This window comes from Canis lupus, chromosome 19 (assembly GCF_048164855.1).
Source record: "Canis lupus baileyi chromosome 19, mCanLup2.hap1, whole genome shotgun sequence".
Classification (NCBI taxonomy): Eukaryota; Metazoa; Chordata; class Mammalia; order Carnivora; family Canidae; genus Canis; species Canis lupus.
The window spans coordinates 32,692,480-32,709,964 of NC_132856.1; the positions used below are offsets into that span (position 1 = coordinate 32,692,480).

General features: G+C 42.0%; 1 protein-coding gene across 22 annotated transcripts in view; it reads left to right on the top strand.

Moving 5' to 3' along the window:
* The window catches only part of FHIT (fragile histidine triad diadenosine triphosphatase), a 1,386,045-nt gene extending 1,369,453 nt beyond the window's left edge, over positions 1-16,592 (top strand). For all 22 annotated transcript variants that reach the window (XM_072785574.1, XM_072785573.1, XM_072785575.1 and 19 more), the window contains one exon: positions 16,287-16,592. In XM_072785574.1, coding sequence (XP_072641675.1) covers positions 16,287-16,303 — 17 coding nt within the window. In that variant the 3' untranslated portion in view covers positions 16,304-16,592. The remainder of the gene's footprint in view (positions 1-16,286) is intronic.
* The last annotated feature ends 893 nt before the right edge of the window (positions 16,593-17,485 follow it).

Below are 17,485 nucleotides of genomic sequence, written 5' to 3' on the forward strand. Positions count from 1 at the left end.
TTTCAAATCATCTAGGCAACTGAGAAAGTTTCAGTTTTGGAAATGTAAGATCCGAAATTGCTAGTCATATTAGGTGCCTGGCAGAAGCAAAGAAAAAAAATCATCCCTGGAAGAAAATAATGCTATCCAAGATCTTAAGTTATTTTTACAAATAATTTTCTTTAAATGCCCAACACATGAATGTGTATATACCCTATAGCATATGCAGAGACAAATCAACACAAATAAGATTAGAATCATAGGATACCTAAAATTGGAATGATAAGACATAGTCATTAAAATAACTATATTTTACTTGTTTCTAGGTAGAAATATTTTTTTTAAATCATCAGAGAGCTAGAATCTACAAGAAAGTGAGATGATAGATGGTCTGAAAAAGAACCAAATAGAAATTCTAGAGCAGAAAAATACAATAACCTAAGGAATGAGTTTAACAGCAAAAGGAGAGTTGCTAAATTAGAGAAGTGCCATGTGAAAATATTCATAATGAACTAGGAAGAGATGAATAGTGGGGGAAAATATAAGAGAGGTTGGAAAATATAAAATACAATGAGAAAGCCTAAAAGATATTTATTCACAATTCCAAAACCATTCCAGTGCAAGATATGTTTAAAGAGATAATGCTGTGAATTTTTCAAAACTGGCAAAAGCCACCAATCCAAAATTCAAGAACACAACCCCAGAGGAGGAGGTGAAGCATCCATACCTGAATGTATCATGGTAAAATTGCAGAAAGGCAAAGAGTAAGTCTAAGATTTAATGGTTGGGGTAGAGAAACCTCATATTCAAAGGAGTAATAGACCAAGAGACTAAAGGCAACAACAACAGCAACAAAAAACCCAAAAAATCACAAGACCATGGAATGACATCTTATTGATTGGTTGGTTGGTTGGTTGGTTGGTTGGTTGGTTGATGTGTGTGTGTGTGTGTGAGAGAGAGAGAGAGAGAGAGAGAGAAAGGATGTAGGGAAAAGGAGTAAGCAGACTTGGGGCTCAATCCCATGATCCTGAGATTAGGACCTGAGCCGAAACCAAGAGTCCAATGCTTAACTGACTGTACCACCCAGGTGCCCCAAGGAATGACATCTTTAAAGAACTGAAGGAAAATAAACTACCCAGTTAACATATTAATTTAGAATAAAAGTGAAACAAACACATTTTCTGACAGGCTGAAAGAATTCATCACTAGCAGACTCATCCAAAAGGAATTCTTAAAAAAGGAATCAATAGAAATTAGAAATAATTTTGAACCTAAGGAAGAAAACTAAAACTTGTGTATGCAACTAAACATATGTTTAGAGAGTAACTTGCTTATAGTTATGACTTGTATGCATTTATTGGGAGAAAATAAAAGCTGACAGCAGTAATATGCTAAATGCCTATCTGAATATTGCAGCCATTAAAAAAGGAAAAGAACATATAATTTTAGATCAATAAATTTGAAAATTGGGGTGAAATTTGTAGGTTTCTAGAAAAAATACATTTTACCTAAACTGACACAAAGAAAAAAGAAAGTAAGAAAAATTTGATAACTACTAAAGAAATGAAACCTGAATTACAATGCTTCTCACGATAGCATCAGACCCAGGTAACTTTACTGCGCATTCTAGCATGCAATTAAGAAAGAAACAAGAATCTGAATAAGATTGTTATCATTATAATGATGGAACAAATACTGCCAGAAAAATTTTAAAAAGAGAAAGAAATTCTTCCCTTCTCAATTTGTTGTATAAGTTGCCTTCTTGCACATGAACATGACAAGAACATAACAGAAAGGAACTCAATAGACTAATTGCACATGGAAATACAGATACTGACGCCCTAAAACCTATCAGATAGGGAGGCAGATTGTGTATGTGTGAATGTACAATCAGTGACAGGGGAATACATTATGACCAATGCAATATGATTTCACGTTAGACTATCAAGCATTGTCTTTCACTAGACTAAAAGACAGATGTTAGGATCATCTCATTAGATGCAAGGAAATATATTGATCAAATTCAACATTCAACTTAATAAATGTAGAAGTTCCAGGACACTAAAACTAGAAGGGAATTTGTACTTAAGGGTGAAACAAATGTTCAACACTGTTTACCTGATATTGTAAATGAGATGAGAATATTCACTATTAGCCTTGCTATTTCACAATGTGCTCAAGGTCCTGGCTAGTATAGTAAGGCAAGAATAATAAACCAAAAGTAGAAGGATTTGAAATGTAGGAATAAACCAGGCATTATTTGTAGACAGTATGATGTATACAGAAAGCACAAAAGAATCTGCTGAGAAAGAATTAGAATTAATGAGTAAACTTAGCAAGGCCTCTGAATATAAGATCAATATATGTAAGCTTTTTATTTCTCTATTGGCCACTATCTTAGCATGGGCTTCCATAACAAAATATCAAAGACTGGGTGGCTTAACCAATAAAAATTTATTTCTCACAGCTCTAGAGCCTTGAAGTCCAAGATCAGGGTGCCAACATGGTCAGGTTCTGCTGAGAACCCTCTTCCTAGCTTGTAGATCGCTACCTTCTCACTGTGTCCTCATGTGGAGCAGAGAGAGCAAGTTTTAGTTTTTTACTCTTATTATGCTAATCCCATTATGGGGGTCCTCCACTCTCATGACCTCATCTAACTCTAATTACCCTCCAAGGACCCTACCTCCTATTATTATCACAAGGAAATGTAGAGCTTCAACATATGAGTTTGGGAGGACACAATCATTCAGTCCATAACAGCCACATAGTTAGAAAATGAAAAAAAAAAAAATCAAAGTTAGCTTATATAGGTTTCCCCACCACTATCTCAGAGTAGAGTGTTTTTTTGAAACCTTTTGTAAGCCAGAAGGGTATAAAGAAGCAATTACCATTAACTTATATGGAAAATTTTTTGAGCATTTCCAGACCCCAAAATAACCTCTTTTAGGCTTTTCTGATACTTCAGGATACATCTTGCTAATGGATGAACAAAATAAATGGAGATAAAACACAGATGTTCACAGATAGAGGTCATGACTATGGTGGCTTGATGCCAAGGGTAGTTGCTGGGGAAGGAGCTTGGTGGGGCTCTACTCACTGCAAAACATATGATGAATGCTGTTTTTGCTTTTCTTCTTTTTCATAAAAGCACAAATCCAATTCAGATTTCTTTCTGTTAGCAAAAACAGGTACTAATGTAGGTCTTTTGTAAAAGTAAAGTGTGGAAGTGAATTTTCAAAATCAGGGGATACCCACATTAACATCAGAAATCAAATGCCTAGGAATAATTAAAGATATGTAAGCTTCTAGACAAAAACAAAACAAAACAAAACAAAATCTATAATGTATTAGAAAGAGGCATTCAAGAGGAAATAGATGAATGACTCAATTTCATAAAGACTCAACTCTTCTCAAATTTACCTGTAAATTCAATGCAGATCAGATCAAAATTACCATAGTATATTTTGGTGGTGGTGGTGGTGGTGGTGGTGGTGGTGGTGGTGGTGGTGGTGAAATTTATAAGTTAATTCTTATAGAAATGTAGCCAGAGACTATTAAAAAATAAGACAAAGATATAAATGGTCTTACTCTATAGGATATCGACTTACTACAAGGCTACAAAGTTAAGAGAGCATGGTATCAGGACAAGGATAAGTAGACTAATGAAATAAAATACAGAGCCCAAATCGAGGCATACGTGAGTAGTTGATTCATGATTTTTTAAAATTTATTTATTCATGAGAGACACACACACACAGAAAGAGAGAGAGAGAGAAAAAAAAATAAAAAAAAAAAAAAGAGAGAGAGAGAGAGGCAGAGATATAGGCAGAGGGAGAAGTAGGCTCCATGCAGGGAGACCAATGTGGGACTCGATCCCGGGTCTCCAGGATCACATCCTGGGCCAAAGGCCGGCGCTAAACCGCTGAGCCACCCAGGTGTCCCATTGATTCATGATTAAAATAAAGTTACAGAGCTATGGGGAACACAAAATCTTTCTAGTAAAAGGCTCTGGGAAAATTGAATATCCATGTAGAAAACCAATGAAACTATACCCTACCTCATACCTTCTGCTAAAGTCAGTTCCAGCTGAGCTATAATTCAAGATGTGAAATGTAAAACAATAAAGCATTTAAGAGATAATATATATCTTCATGATCCTGTTATAAAGACTTTTTAAATAGGACATGAAAAGCATTACCATAAAAACAAGATTGATAAATTGGACTAAATTTAAATTAAGAAATTCTGTTTATCAAAAGACAATGTTGAGAGAGAGGAAAAGCAAGACACAGAGTGCGGAAAGGTATATGCTACATACATATCCAACAAAGGGCCAGTACCCAGAAGATTTTTTTAAGGAAAACACACACACATGCCTTACAAATCATTAAGAAAAAGCCAATGGCCCAACAGAAAATACAAAAAGATTTAAACAGGCACTTTGGCAAGGTATCAAAATGGACAATGATCTTTAGGTATCAGGAAATGTCAACTTAAAACACAATGAACTATAACTATATATCCACCACAATAGTCAAAAGTTTACAAGCCTGAGGATATCAAGTGTTTGCAAGAATATGGAACAACAGAAACACAAAAGAACACACACTGCATGATTGCATTTGCGTAAAGTTCAAAAACAGGCACAACTAAATTATGGTGTTTAGAGATACACTTAGACAGAGGGTAAAATTATAAGGGAAAGCAAGGAAGCAATCACCATTAAATCAGTCCAGTGGTTACCTTTTGGGGGAAGCAACAAAGGAATAGTTATTGAGATGGGAAATGTGGTGGGGGAAGGGTAGAGGCAAAGTTCTACTCCTTGCCATCTCCAGTGGCCAGATGTGTGTTTGTTTTTTATTAATTCTATAAGCCGTGTATGTATATATGCATATTTTTGTGTGTGTCTGTATGTATAGCACGCATGTGTATAATTATCTTCTGCACTTGTCTGTGTTATATTTCACCCTAAAAAGGGCTAAAAATAAATCAAATAAATAAAAATCTTTAAGGACAAAAGAAAAGGAAGGAAGAGACTGACTTTAAAGGAAGGTCTAATTGCTGGCTGGATAGTCAATGGATAATCAATTATTCCACAATAAGCTTAAATGAAAAAGAATAATCATTGCATATAATCTTTACACTCTGCTCCTACATCAGAGAGTCTATTCTCTTCCTCTTGGCCATCCTCCCTGACTTTAAGAGGCCACACTGGCCAACAAGATCATTTTTCAGGAGTAATGGAGATCACCATAGAGAGGACACTTTATTATTAATGATTCTTAATGGTACCACTCATGGAGCACTTATTATGGACAAGGTATACCAAGCACTTTACAGGCTTTATGTCAGTTAAATCACAGCAACCCTAGGGTGTTGCCCTATTTTTCAGATGTGGAAACTGAGGCTTACAGCCACTATGGGACTTGCCCAAGGACTCTCAGGGTTAGGTGGAGAGCCAGGATTTAAGGGCAGGTAGTTTGACTTGGGAGCACACACTTCCTTTCACACTAAAATTGGTAGGTTTCTGTTTAGAGACATCCTCTCCTGCTTAAACTCTAGATAATTGACAGCAAGAATTACACAGTGAAGCTGAGGCTTAAGATACCACTTGTTTTTGCTTCTTTGCTAATTTCAGGAAAGGAGCCAGAATTTGGTAATTTCTGTGCTAGGGGCTTTGGTCACTTTATCCACTTGTCGTGACCCCACTAAAGAGACAGTACTGCCCCCTATTTATCTATGCAACCATAGTTACAGATTGAATATTTTCCCAAAAGCTAAAACTACATTCAATGACTAGGAGTGAATCAAAACTAATCAACCTTGGACCATAATGCATTAAATGTTGCATTCTTGGGATCAATGAGGACTCCCAACAGCTCTATTCAAGACCCTTTCCTCTAAAGATGGGGATTTAGAATCTGAAATTAATTCTTGGATTTCAAAACACTGAAAAGCTAGCTGAGAAATTCAAGCAGAAAATAGGATGGGACGTAGCAGACATTTGAATTTGGAGCTGCCAATCTCATCCACAGGCCATGCCCACTCAGTTTATTAACGTCCTTCTCTACCATTCTGTGTATGGACATAGAGAAGCCCTTGAAGGGATGATGCATATTTGAGACTATTGGCAGTCATCCGGATCATTGGAGAAGTCTAAAGCAGGAGAAGCCCCCAGAGAGAAGTGAGACGAAAAGATAAAGAGGGGGGATGAATTCCTACATCCAGCCCACTCTTCACAGTTAAAAAGTCAGTAATTATGTCACTTTTCCTCAGAGGCTCATTTGAACTGGGGTTTCCTTACTTGCCATCGGAGTCCTGGCTACCACAAGGGCATAGACTACTTGCTTCCTAGAGGACCTTCTTAACCTTAAGGGTCTAGGACTCAATCACCAGCTATTTATTGAGATCCTATTTTTTGGTGTTTTTTTTTTAAGATTTTATTTATTCATGAGAGACAGAGGGGGAGGGGCAAGGCACAGGCACAGGCAGAGGGAGAAGCAGGATCCATGCAGGGAGCCCAACATGGGACTTGATCCTGGGTCTCCAGGATCAGGCCCTGGGCCAAAGGCAGGCGCTAAACCACTGAGCCTCCTGGGCTGCCTAAGATCCCATTTTGAGCCAAACATTGAGGCCGAGTAGGTGAAGCATCCTATCAGTTCCTGCCCTGGAGGAACAGACAGTCAATCCGAAACAATAAGACTCAATTAAGAACACGGAAGTATATGACTGAATTCTGTGCAAGTTCGTGGTACAATGTCAACAGTACCTGTGACCAAATTGATTTCTCCACCTTATCCCACCATAAAGCAGTTGACTCCGTGTCAATTGTGTCTAACTCCCGCTCACGCCCATACACAATTACATGCCCTCCAAGAGCCACCCCACGGTCGAGGATTAGCCAATCAATTTTAATGCGTATTTAAGGGATTTTTCAAAGTGTGTGAGTCAGTGCGTAAATGATAGATCATGTAATAATTAAAGCATTAAAAGAACCCAATTGAGGATTCTCTTTCCGCCAGCAGATATCTTTAGGTCAAGAAGGTCTATAAAAACTGGCAGATCATTTCCATTCCTTTAAGACAGGTAAAAATGGCTTTGAATGTAATTAGATGTTCATAGCAATTTTCTCTCTGCTAAAGTTCTGTATCTTGTTCCAATGAGGCCCACAAAAAGTTTAGAACTGTTGGCATTCTAAGCTGCAAACTGACGGTGTGCTATTGCTTTGAAGAAGTGAAAGCCGATGATATTGCTTGAATCATTTTTTAATTAGAAATAATAAGCCAGAGTTTTAGCTTTAGGAAAAGGAAGCTTTCTCACAGGCCCATCTTGGCATTGCAGAACTCTGGGCTGCTCTCGGGACTCTGTCCCCTCTCTTATCCACTCTCTGGTGGCTCCTGCAGGTTCCAGAGTTATCAACTTGGAACAAGGAATATGCCTACTGTAGTAAAATCAGCATTTATCTTTGACACCCCTATCAAAGTTCTGTTTTATTACTCTCTTCTCGAGGATCTGTTATCTATCCGGGCAGTTTTTTTTTTTTTCTTTTAAGGTGGAAGATCTTGTGTGCGCTTAATTTTAATTTCTGTAATCCTTTAAAAGAATGAGACTCCATGGAAATGCAATGTAGTGCAAAAATTTAAAAGAAAAGTATTTTCAGTAAAGTCTAAGAACTTCCCCTCGTTCTGGGTAAGCTTTTGTGATATTGCAGTTAAAAATATAACTTCTATATATAGCATATCATATGTCAAGTGTTTGCTATGACTCTTAAAATATATATATATACCCCCAAACTTATCCAAGGTCATACAAAAGAATGAACATGTTAAAATAGGAAATTCCTTTAAATGGCAAGCTAGCTTATGTCCCTCTTTCATACTTGAGGAAGCCAGCCAGGGCCTAATCACAAGAAGTTTTGGTGGCCACAATAAAGGACGTAGATAAAATCCAATCTCATCTTCCATGTCTCTCTCCTACACTTGTTTTTCCAGCCTCCCTGCTTCCTTGCTGTTACCAGATCATATCAAACATACCCTCATTTCGGGGCCCTGGCACCACTTGTCCCCTTCTGCCTGAAATCCCTTCCTTTTCTCCCTCCATTCAGGATTTAATCAGATGTCACCTGCTCCAAAAGGCCTTCCCCAAGTGCCCAGTCTAAAGTAGTGGCCCTGTTTCCTTCTTTCCCTTAAACTTCTCTTATTTTTCTTAATAGTGTTCATCATCTTCTGTCATCATATTATAGATTTATTTGCTTGTCTGCATCCTCCACTAGCAAGTAAGAATCTAAGGACAGGGTCATTGTCTCTAGCACTTGGAACAGCTCCTGGCGTATCATAAGTGTTCAACTTACCTGCTGATATTTCTTTAGATTGTAGAGGTGTCTTACCTGTATCATCCGGAGTTCTCATAACAACTCTACGAGGTAGATATAGAGTTAAGTTCCCGTTCTGTACGTAATGGAACTGAGGCATGAATAGGCAAAGTAACTTGATCAAGGTTACACAGCAAATAAGTCACAGATCTAACTTGAACCAGAGCTCATGTTCTCAAATACTAAATACTAAATTAACTCTTGAGATGCTCGCAGAGCCCCCTGTCTCCCTGCACCTGGGCAGTTTCACTATGTGCTCACTCCAGAGCTTCAGTCCAGGATACTATCACAGAGCAGTGCTGTCCCATAGGAACAGAATGTGAGCCACATGTATCATGTTAAATTTCCCAGCAGGGAAATTTAGGAAATTAAGGACTGATTAAATTAATACTTAATAATTTTAAGTAATATAATAATTACTATAATAATTATTATATTACTTATAAGTTTATATAATAATGCTTAACTCAATATATCCAAATATTGATCTTTATAATATAAAAATATAAGAAATGATTGAGCTATTTTATATTCTTTAGAATCTTTGAAACCTAGTCATTGTTTTCTACTTTCTGCACATCTCAAGTCACATTTTTCAGTGCCACTAGTTGGGTGTGGCTAGTAGATGCCCTATTGGCCACTGCAGCTGTAAAGAGATTGAGCTCTGGAATTAAGCACATCTGGTTCCAATCTTGCACTTATGTGTGACCCTTTCCCAGCTGGAAAACTGGGGTTATGATATCTACCTCATGGGGCTGAGGTGAAGACTATATGAGGTTTCTGTACATAAGAAGTACACCCCTCAGCACAAGAGCTGGTTGGCAGATGATCGGGATAGATGGCTTCCCCTGCTGAGCACAGCCTTCAGGACCTCTCTCCTCGCTCCACTTGAACTTTGTGTGCGGGTGCCTCTGTTTTCACTATCTGCCATGAGTGAGGAGGCCTCTGATGGGACGGAGCAAGGAAGAAGCCAGGATCCTGGCTTGAGTCTTGTCCCCTGGACCATCTAGCTGAGCTTTGGAGATTGTGTGAGCCTTCTAGCCCTCTTGCCAGGCACGTTTATATGCCCAACAAGGAGTGTCCTCCTGAAAAAAATAATCCTCGAGTCCTTAAAGTGAGCGTTCACTATCTCTTCTATCAGTGGGAGAGTCAACTTCCATGTCCCTACTGAGAAAAGCATTCTGAGCATCTTTGGGCTGGAAGGGAGTCTATCTACTATTTTACAAAGACAGAAACAGTGGTCCAGAGAGCAAATATAACATGTCCAGGCAGAGAGTGACAATAAAAGCTTAAAACCAGACCCTTCCTATTGAGTCTCTATCTGAACACCCATAGAGATAACTCCATAGAGATTTCCCTGAATGGACTTTGGATATCTCTGCACAGATGTGTTCATCTCTGTCTTTTCATCTGCATCTCATTCTAGGTGTGAGAAAGAATCTCAGAAAAAGCAGGGTAGTGTGAAATATTCTGTGTTCCCAGCAGCCTTCAGCGGTGTTTTCTTGCCAGTTTTCAACCTTTGATCTTTTGGTCCCAAGCAGAACTTGAATGTAATTCAGGTTAGTCTCTTTGTGAGTCATCAAAGCAAAGTGGAACTTACTGTCACTTTCATACTCTAGAGCCTTCAAGATCCCATCTTTTTGTTTTTGATGCAAGGCCCTGCCCCAAGTTATAGATTTTTATCCATTAGCCTAAGGATTTTTTTGGATTGTAATCTAAACTCACATGCAAGGCAAAAAGGACAGAGTTATACCAACTTCAGTACCTTTTAAATGGCAGAGAACAAAAAATATAATAACCCCATTAGGCTGTTTAATGTGCTGAACCCTGACAAATTCTCAATGTGATGATCCTTGAGTATTTGTCTATAATCCCTCAGCAAATACACCTTTTATTCAACCACAGAGTTGTACACACTCCAGACACAAGTGCCATTAATTAAATAACACACTCAGCAGACTCGCAGAGCCATTAATTATCAAAGGTAGCCTGCTCCATACTTGGCTCCAAAATTCTATTACAACAGGAGAGCACAAGTAGAGCGAAGGAATATGCGGGAGGAAGGTCACCCTCAAAAGCATGATAAGAAGAAGCTGTCAGACAAAGTAAATGACAAAGCATGTATACCTTTTCGCTTTCCTTTTGCCCCTTTGGAGAGTCGGGAAGAAGGGAAAGTATTTCACATTGTAGGGACTTTCTTTCTCAAAATTAGTTTCTCTCACGAAAGACGCAAGTAAATATAAAGTAATCCTTTTTCATTTCGACTGAGTCTCGGGGAAAAGTAATATGAGCTGAAGATTTAGAGACAAATAAAGCCTGTTCTTCATAAGCTCCTGCAGAACGAGAAAGCCTTTTAAGGAGGGTCTTTGCTGGGTACAGATACAGGGAAGGGGGTGTAAGAGGGACAAACGTGGAAGACAGAGACCTTACTGGTTTCAAGTGGGCAACCAGGAAACGCTCAAGGGGTACCACGAATTCATCGGGAGTGGGTTTGCTCTGCTCTTCCTAAGTCCCCCCCTCAAGCCTCAAAGGCTTCGCAGCTTCACTTGTCAGGAGACAGTGGGATAAAGGAAGCGCTAAGCCCTGCAGGGTCTCCGTAAATCACTCACAGCTACAAGCTTGGGCATCATCTTTCTTGTGTGTTTGCTGTTCTTAGTGTTTGATTTATCCCTTCAAAGAGAAAACTGACAATGCCGAGGCTGTGGCCACTCCATAAAGGACAGCCACCGGGTGAGCCCCAACGCTGCTGCAGAGCGGCACATGGCATCTCCCCTCCTGAGCGGGGCCAGAGCTGCGCTCCGTGCCCTCGAGGATGCACGAAGTCGGGACTGGGCACCGGGGGGGCCTCAGAGGCCCTGAGTGGACACTTTCTCATCAGAGGACGCTGTGGTGTTAATCAGCGTGCGTGGCCCAGCACAGCGGAATGGCTTTGAGTTAGGAAACTTGGCACAAGGTCGCCCTGCTCTCTCAAGTGTGTCCTCTCACCACTCGGTGTCTGGCCTCTGTGCTTCGGGGTGACCCCTCCCAGCTCTAGATGGAAGGAGGATTGCGTCGCCTCAGAGTTACTCATCACAGTGGCTCTCTGTCCCCTGCCATTTCTCCCCCAGCTCCTCCTTTCCCCACTCACTCTAAGAGGTCGCCACCAGCAGCTTTTGTCATCCAATTTCAGAGACCAGTTTATTAAGAAAAAGCTGAAAAGCAGAGGTCGGAGGTGCCTGCCCGTGGGAAATTGGCCCTCTTGTTTTCCATGTGAGCGGAATGGCTTTCCATGGCCACCTCCCTCTATCTCTAGCCTGCTAGGAACTCTGAGTTTTAAAAGAAGAGCTGTTACAGAAGAATTTTAGATTCGTGTCTCAAGATTTTGTGTCACTGGTGAGTGCGATCACTGTGACTTAAAACCACTTCTTTTTTTTTTTTTTTTTAAGATTTTGTTTATTCATGAGACACACACACAGGGAGAGAGAGAGAGAGAGAGAGAGAGAGGCAGAGACACAGGCAGAGGGAGAAGCAGGCTCCATGCAGGTAGCCTGCCATGGGACTCAATCCTGGGTCTCCAGGATCACGACCCAAGCTGAAGGCGGCGCCACCTGTGACATCTCTTGTATGGATGCAAAACAGGTGATTTTTACTTAACCTTATGGGTAGGAAGTACTATCTTTGCAGGACAACACTTGCCTGGTATGTGTGGCTCTGCTGAACCACAGAAGACAGGCAACCCTACTAGAAGTTGGACATTTGCATCTGAAACCTACCAAAATTTGTCTCCAGCACCTGAATTACTTTGGGGCAGCTGGAGCATTTTATTGGGAGTATACTTTGGCGCTGAATCAAAAAGGAGACAGGGCTGGGATGCCTGGGTGGCTCAGTGGTTGAGGTCTGCCTTCAGCTTAGGGTGGGATCAAGTCCTGCATCAGGCTCCCCAGGGGAGCCTGCTTCTTCCTCTGCCTATGTCTCTGCCTCTCTCTCTGTCATGAATAAATAAAATTTAAAACAAAACAACACAAAAACAGAGACAGGGTTGGAGCTCTTGGCTTTCACATTCAATAATTCCTGCCCCTGCCGGCCACCTCTGCCACCTGAGAGGTGTAAGCCACACTTCAGACCCATTAGATCAGAATCTTGGGGGGTAGGATGAAGGCAGGTCATTTTTTTAGACCTCTCCAGGTGATTCCAATGAATAGCCAAGTTGAGAAACTTAACCTTCAAGAAACAGAAGGGGAAGGTGTGTTGAGTGTGTGTGGGCTTGAATGTTCCTTTTGCATTGCATTGTCAGTTAGATTGACGGTGGCCAGCTCCCTTCCAGGTTCACCTACAGAAGAGAGAGATGGTGATCCATTTTCTTAGCTTCAAAGTGCAAACTCCTCCTTCGGGCCTATCAGAGAAGAGGCGGTGGGGGGGTGGGGTACAGGATAAGAGGTAGAAGCCTCCTTCACTGACACACTAGTAAAAAGATGTTGGCTTGAATGCATGCAGAGGTTGGCTGGATCTGTTGAAAACAGAGGACTCTGCTCCTGTTTTGTGGAGAATGACTTTATGGGGCACGATGACACCTGTACATTCAAGGAGAAGAAGTCGGCGTGACTTCTCACCCATGGGGGGACTCCTTTGGTACCCCTGCTTCTCCCTGTACTCACTAAAGCAAGACAACAAAATGCAAATCGACTTAAAAGACTTGCCTGAAGCATCCAGGGAGAGACAGACAAGACGATTACAGCACACACCCCACGGCCAATATTATTCAAAACTGAATCCTTCCCCATTAGATGTTTTTATTTTCCTAACAGACTCGAAGCCTTCCTTTCCAAAAATCTCTTCTGCAGTCCAGGGTCACGGCGTGTCCCTTCTGCCTTCACTCCCTACCCTGCAAAGCAAACCTCTGATAGGAACTCCAGAACACACTGGTATTTCTCAAGCACCGCCTGGCCAGGGGATGGGTCATCCTCCATTCATCTGCCACTAGATTAGAGACATAGAAGTATTTGAAAAGCACCCGTTTGGGGCAACCCAGGTGGCTCAGCGGTTTAGCACCGCCTTCAGCCCAGGGCCTGATCCTGGAGACCCGGGATTGAGTCCCGCATCGGGCTCCCTGCATGGAGCCTGCTTCTCCCTCTGCCTCTCTCTCTGTGTGTCTCTCATGAATAAGTAAATAAAATCTTAAAAAAAAAAAAAGAAAGAAAGAAAGAAAGAAAGAAAGAAAGAAAGAAAGAAAGAAAAGAAAAGAAAAGAAAAGAAAAAAGAAAAGAAGAAAAGCACCTGTTCATGGCAATGGGGCAAACTTCACACATTCTGGGCCCATGCTCTTTGTTCTTGAAGCTCCAGGAGGCCACGTTTTCTTGGACTGGTTGCCTGGCACCCAGTTTCTCTTTCACCTTGCCACATCCTGTGTGAAGCGTCTCCCCACAGGGGCCAGTGGCGCCTTGAGGACACCACCTTTTGCCTCTTTGCACCTCCCTCGGGGTCTCACTCATACGTCAGTAAATACATTTGTTGATATACCCAAGTAGCACTGAAAAACCACCACTGTCTCAAGGTGCTATGGAAGAGAGCTAGGGGCACGATCTGATATCCAAGCAGAAGATGGGAAGATGAACACCTTGCCCAGGTGCGCCCTCTCCCCAGATAACACTGAATCTCTTGCTGCATCGCTAAGCTCTGACTTTCACTTGCTGTGACGGGCAGTATGATGCAGAGGGGGAAAAAGCATCGCGGTGGTGACAAGAGCAGGGGCTAACATTAGTGAGTGCTTACAGGGTGCGGGGCTCTGCTCCAAGGGCTTGTGGGCCTTGACCCCTGCAGCCTCACCCCAGCCGCAGCCACAGGCCTCGCAGCACCTGCACGCACACAGGCGGTGGGTCACGAGGCCGGGTGGACTTCAGACCCAGGGCTCCTCAGAGCCCCACACGGTCCCTCACCGTGCTCGGCCTCGAGAAGCAGACGCTGCTGCCCACCAGCTTCTGGGCTGGTTGGAGAAAAGGAACTGCTGCACCCAGGCCTTCAGAAGCGAGGCCGACAGTTTGCATGCCAGAGCTGCGTGAGGGATGTGCCACAGAAGCACTGTCATTGTCATTCGACTGAAGGAAAGCCTGCTGCTGTACAGATAGAGGCTTCCATGGAAATTCAGAAATTACAGGGCTGGTGTCGGGGCGGGCGGGTGCGGCAAATAACACGGGGCCACGATGTTCAAAAGACCAAAAATAAAACCGAGGGAAACTTCTCCTAGGACATAAATCTGCCCTAGACAGATGAGGCGGAGGAAAAGAAAGGGCACATCCATTTTCAGGCCTGCACAGGTGCCTCTGACTCAAAGTCAATAATTGTTCAAGGCCAAGGAAAATGATGAATGATCGGGAGATGACCTGTATGTCCAGACAAGATGGGTGGTGCTGGGTACAATAGAGAACAGTCTCAATGTCATATAGAGATGAGACAGGTCCCCATCTCTGGGGGTGGGGTGGGGCTGCAAACTGACTGGTAGATATACCCCACTTTCCACCCCTTGCTTACAGACATTCGTAGATGTGAGGTGGGGGAGAGGCAGTGGAGTCTAAGCTCAAATGTGAAGGCTAAAGCAGAAGTGGCTAGGCTTCTATGTTCTGGGTCCTGGAAGGGACCAGATATGATTCCCAAGGGATGCCCTGCCTGCCCTCTGCTCTCCGATCTTGTTATGTCCTTCTGGAACAAGCATCTTGTTATGTCCTTCTAGAACAAGCATAATGTTAGACTCACTAAAAACTCTCTGTGTGCCAGTGTCTCCTCACTCAGGTACTGGGGATGCCCTTGAACCGCACACCGGCCCTAGAAAGAGTCATTGCAGCTCAGCCTCCCAGATCGGTGCCTGGAGTGTTGTACACAGAGCCATCCACTTAGTATAGGAATAGCAAACAGGAAGTGAAAAGCAATGTAAATCGACACAGAAGTCTTTCGAAAACAGAAGGAGTCCATTTGTGCTTCTCAACAAAGTTCCTCAAAACCTCTTCCCGTATCACACCCACAGTAGCTCCGCCAAACATCTCCCAGCACCCTTTCTTCCAACCTTCCCTCAATATTAAGATCCCTAGCCCAGAGAATTCTCATCTTTCCTCCCCCTTCTGTTTAATTTTCTCTTTCCTGGAGCTGTCTGCCTTTCCCAATGTCCTCCAAGCCGGTAGCCTCCCCTTGTCCAGTTCCCAACCACTCCCATTTACTGATACCAATAATTAAGGCCCAGAAGCCAAGGTTCCAACAGGTTCTCCTTTGGGGTGGAAGGAGAATACCAGGGCTAGGAAATGCATTTGTATGATCTGGGGATTTTCTTTTCTTTCCAAGATTAACGACCCCCCCCCCCCCCCGGCTTTCATATTTTATGAGTGGAAATCATTTGTTTTAGTTCTAGCCCAAATCCTCAAGGTAACTTAGCTTGAAGCAAAGCTAATACTGCCTGTTACAGAGTAGCTCGATAATTCCCCAAATCTCAGATTCTTACGGAGAGCTCATTAAAAAGCAGAGATTCTCGGGCCTCTCTCCAGACCTGCTGAGTCAGAATGTGGGAGACAGAGTTGAGAAATCTGTGTTTTTAACAAGCTCACCAGGTAATTCTGGGAACAACTATGCTTGAGAATCTATTCTTACCTAATTAATAAAGGTCTAAATTGGCTTCATTTGTATGTGAGACTCGAGTCCATAAGATAGATTCTTAAGAGACCATGGGGTGACCTCTAGGGCATGGAGTGTAAACGGAAGCCACAGAAAATGTGGGGATCTAGGGAGTACAGACATCAGCAGGGTTGGAACCCACCTATTTCACATATTCTGTCCACGTCTATATCGCTTCTCGTAAATTGTTAGTGGCAATCTAACAGATTAGCAGTAAGCAAACTAACATTTTGTTTATTGCCGTAACTCACCAAATGCTATTGGTTCTAACCAAATGTCTGTTTTTATGTTCTGTCATTTCCAGGCATGAAAGTAACTTGAACAAATCCCAAGGCATAAGGAAATGGGCCTCGTTCTCTAGGACTCTGCGGCACTGGAAATGAAGCTAAGCAGACTTTATTACATCCTACAATTCTGCAACCTTTTGCGAAGCATTTTATTACACTTGTGGAAGCCATCGGGGTTATGTTTCAATCATGATGACTGACAGGCTAACTTCAAAATAACAGCATCGACACTCCCTTCCACACTTCCTGGGCTATGTACTTAGAATAGAACCTTTTCTAAATTGTCCCTTGGCCTGGATGGAAATAAAATGGTACTTAAAATATTTATCTTGTGTGTTGGGTAACTTAAAAAATTGATATTTTGGGGCCTCTGAAAGGCATAACGGAGGAAGTCCATCTTTTAGAACTACCGTGCTTCCTGTAACCAAAGGTTTGTTAAAGCTGAGATAAAATTTAGAGTTTCCATTTTGGTAGCGAACAAAACAGAGCAAGAAATGCATAACCCTTCCTTGGCTGTATTCTCCTCCTGCCTTGGGTGCAGAGAGGCAGAGCTGAAAGAGCTTAAGATGGCAAAATGGGCTTCAGGAATCTAATAAACCTGTAATAACGTGATTGGACACCTTGGACTGGGCTATTTGAGTGGTAGGAATGTAACGAAAGGGAATGGATAAGCTCTTGATGTTGGCTGAGGAAGCATGCCCCTTGCCTGTAATAGTGAATTCCTTTAAGGAAGGATGACAGAAGTAGGCTCTTTCTTTCCTGTGGTATATTAATAAAAGGGGAGACTCGAGTTTACAGAGAAAAATAAAACATATCAATGGCACTGCAATAAAGAACCACAAAAAGCTTCCTTAGAATCTCTTTTGGCTTATGGGCTACTCCCTGACCCCAACACTATCATCGACATACGGTGCATTAGTTTCCTACAAGTGCTGCAACAAATTACCACAAACTGGGTTACTAAAAACAACAGAAATGTGTCTCCTCACAGTTCTGGAGGTTCATAAGTACAAAATCCAGTGAATCCCTGCTCCATCCAGAGGCTTTGGGAGAATCTCTCCTAGGTGCTTGTAGCTGCTTGATAAATTTTAGGTTTTCTGACAAAAATCAAGAAAAATCTGTTTATACCTTCCCCCTCTTATGTGTGTCACCTCTGTGTATCTCTTCTAAGGACGCTTGTCATTGGATTAAGGGCCCACTCAAATAATCCAGAATG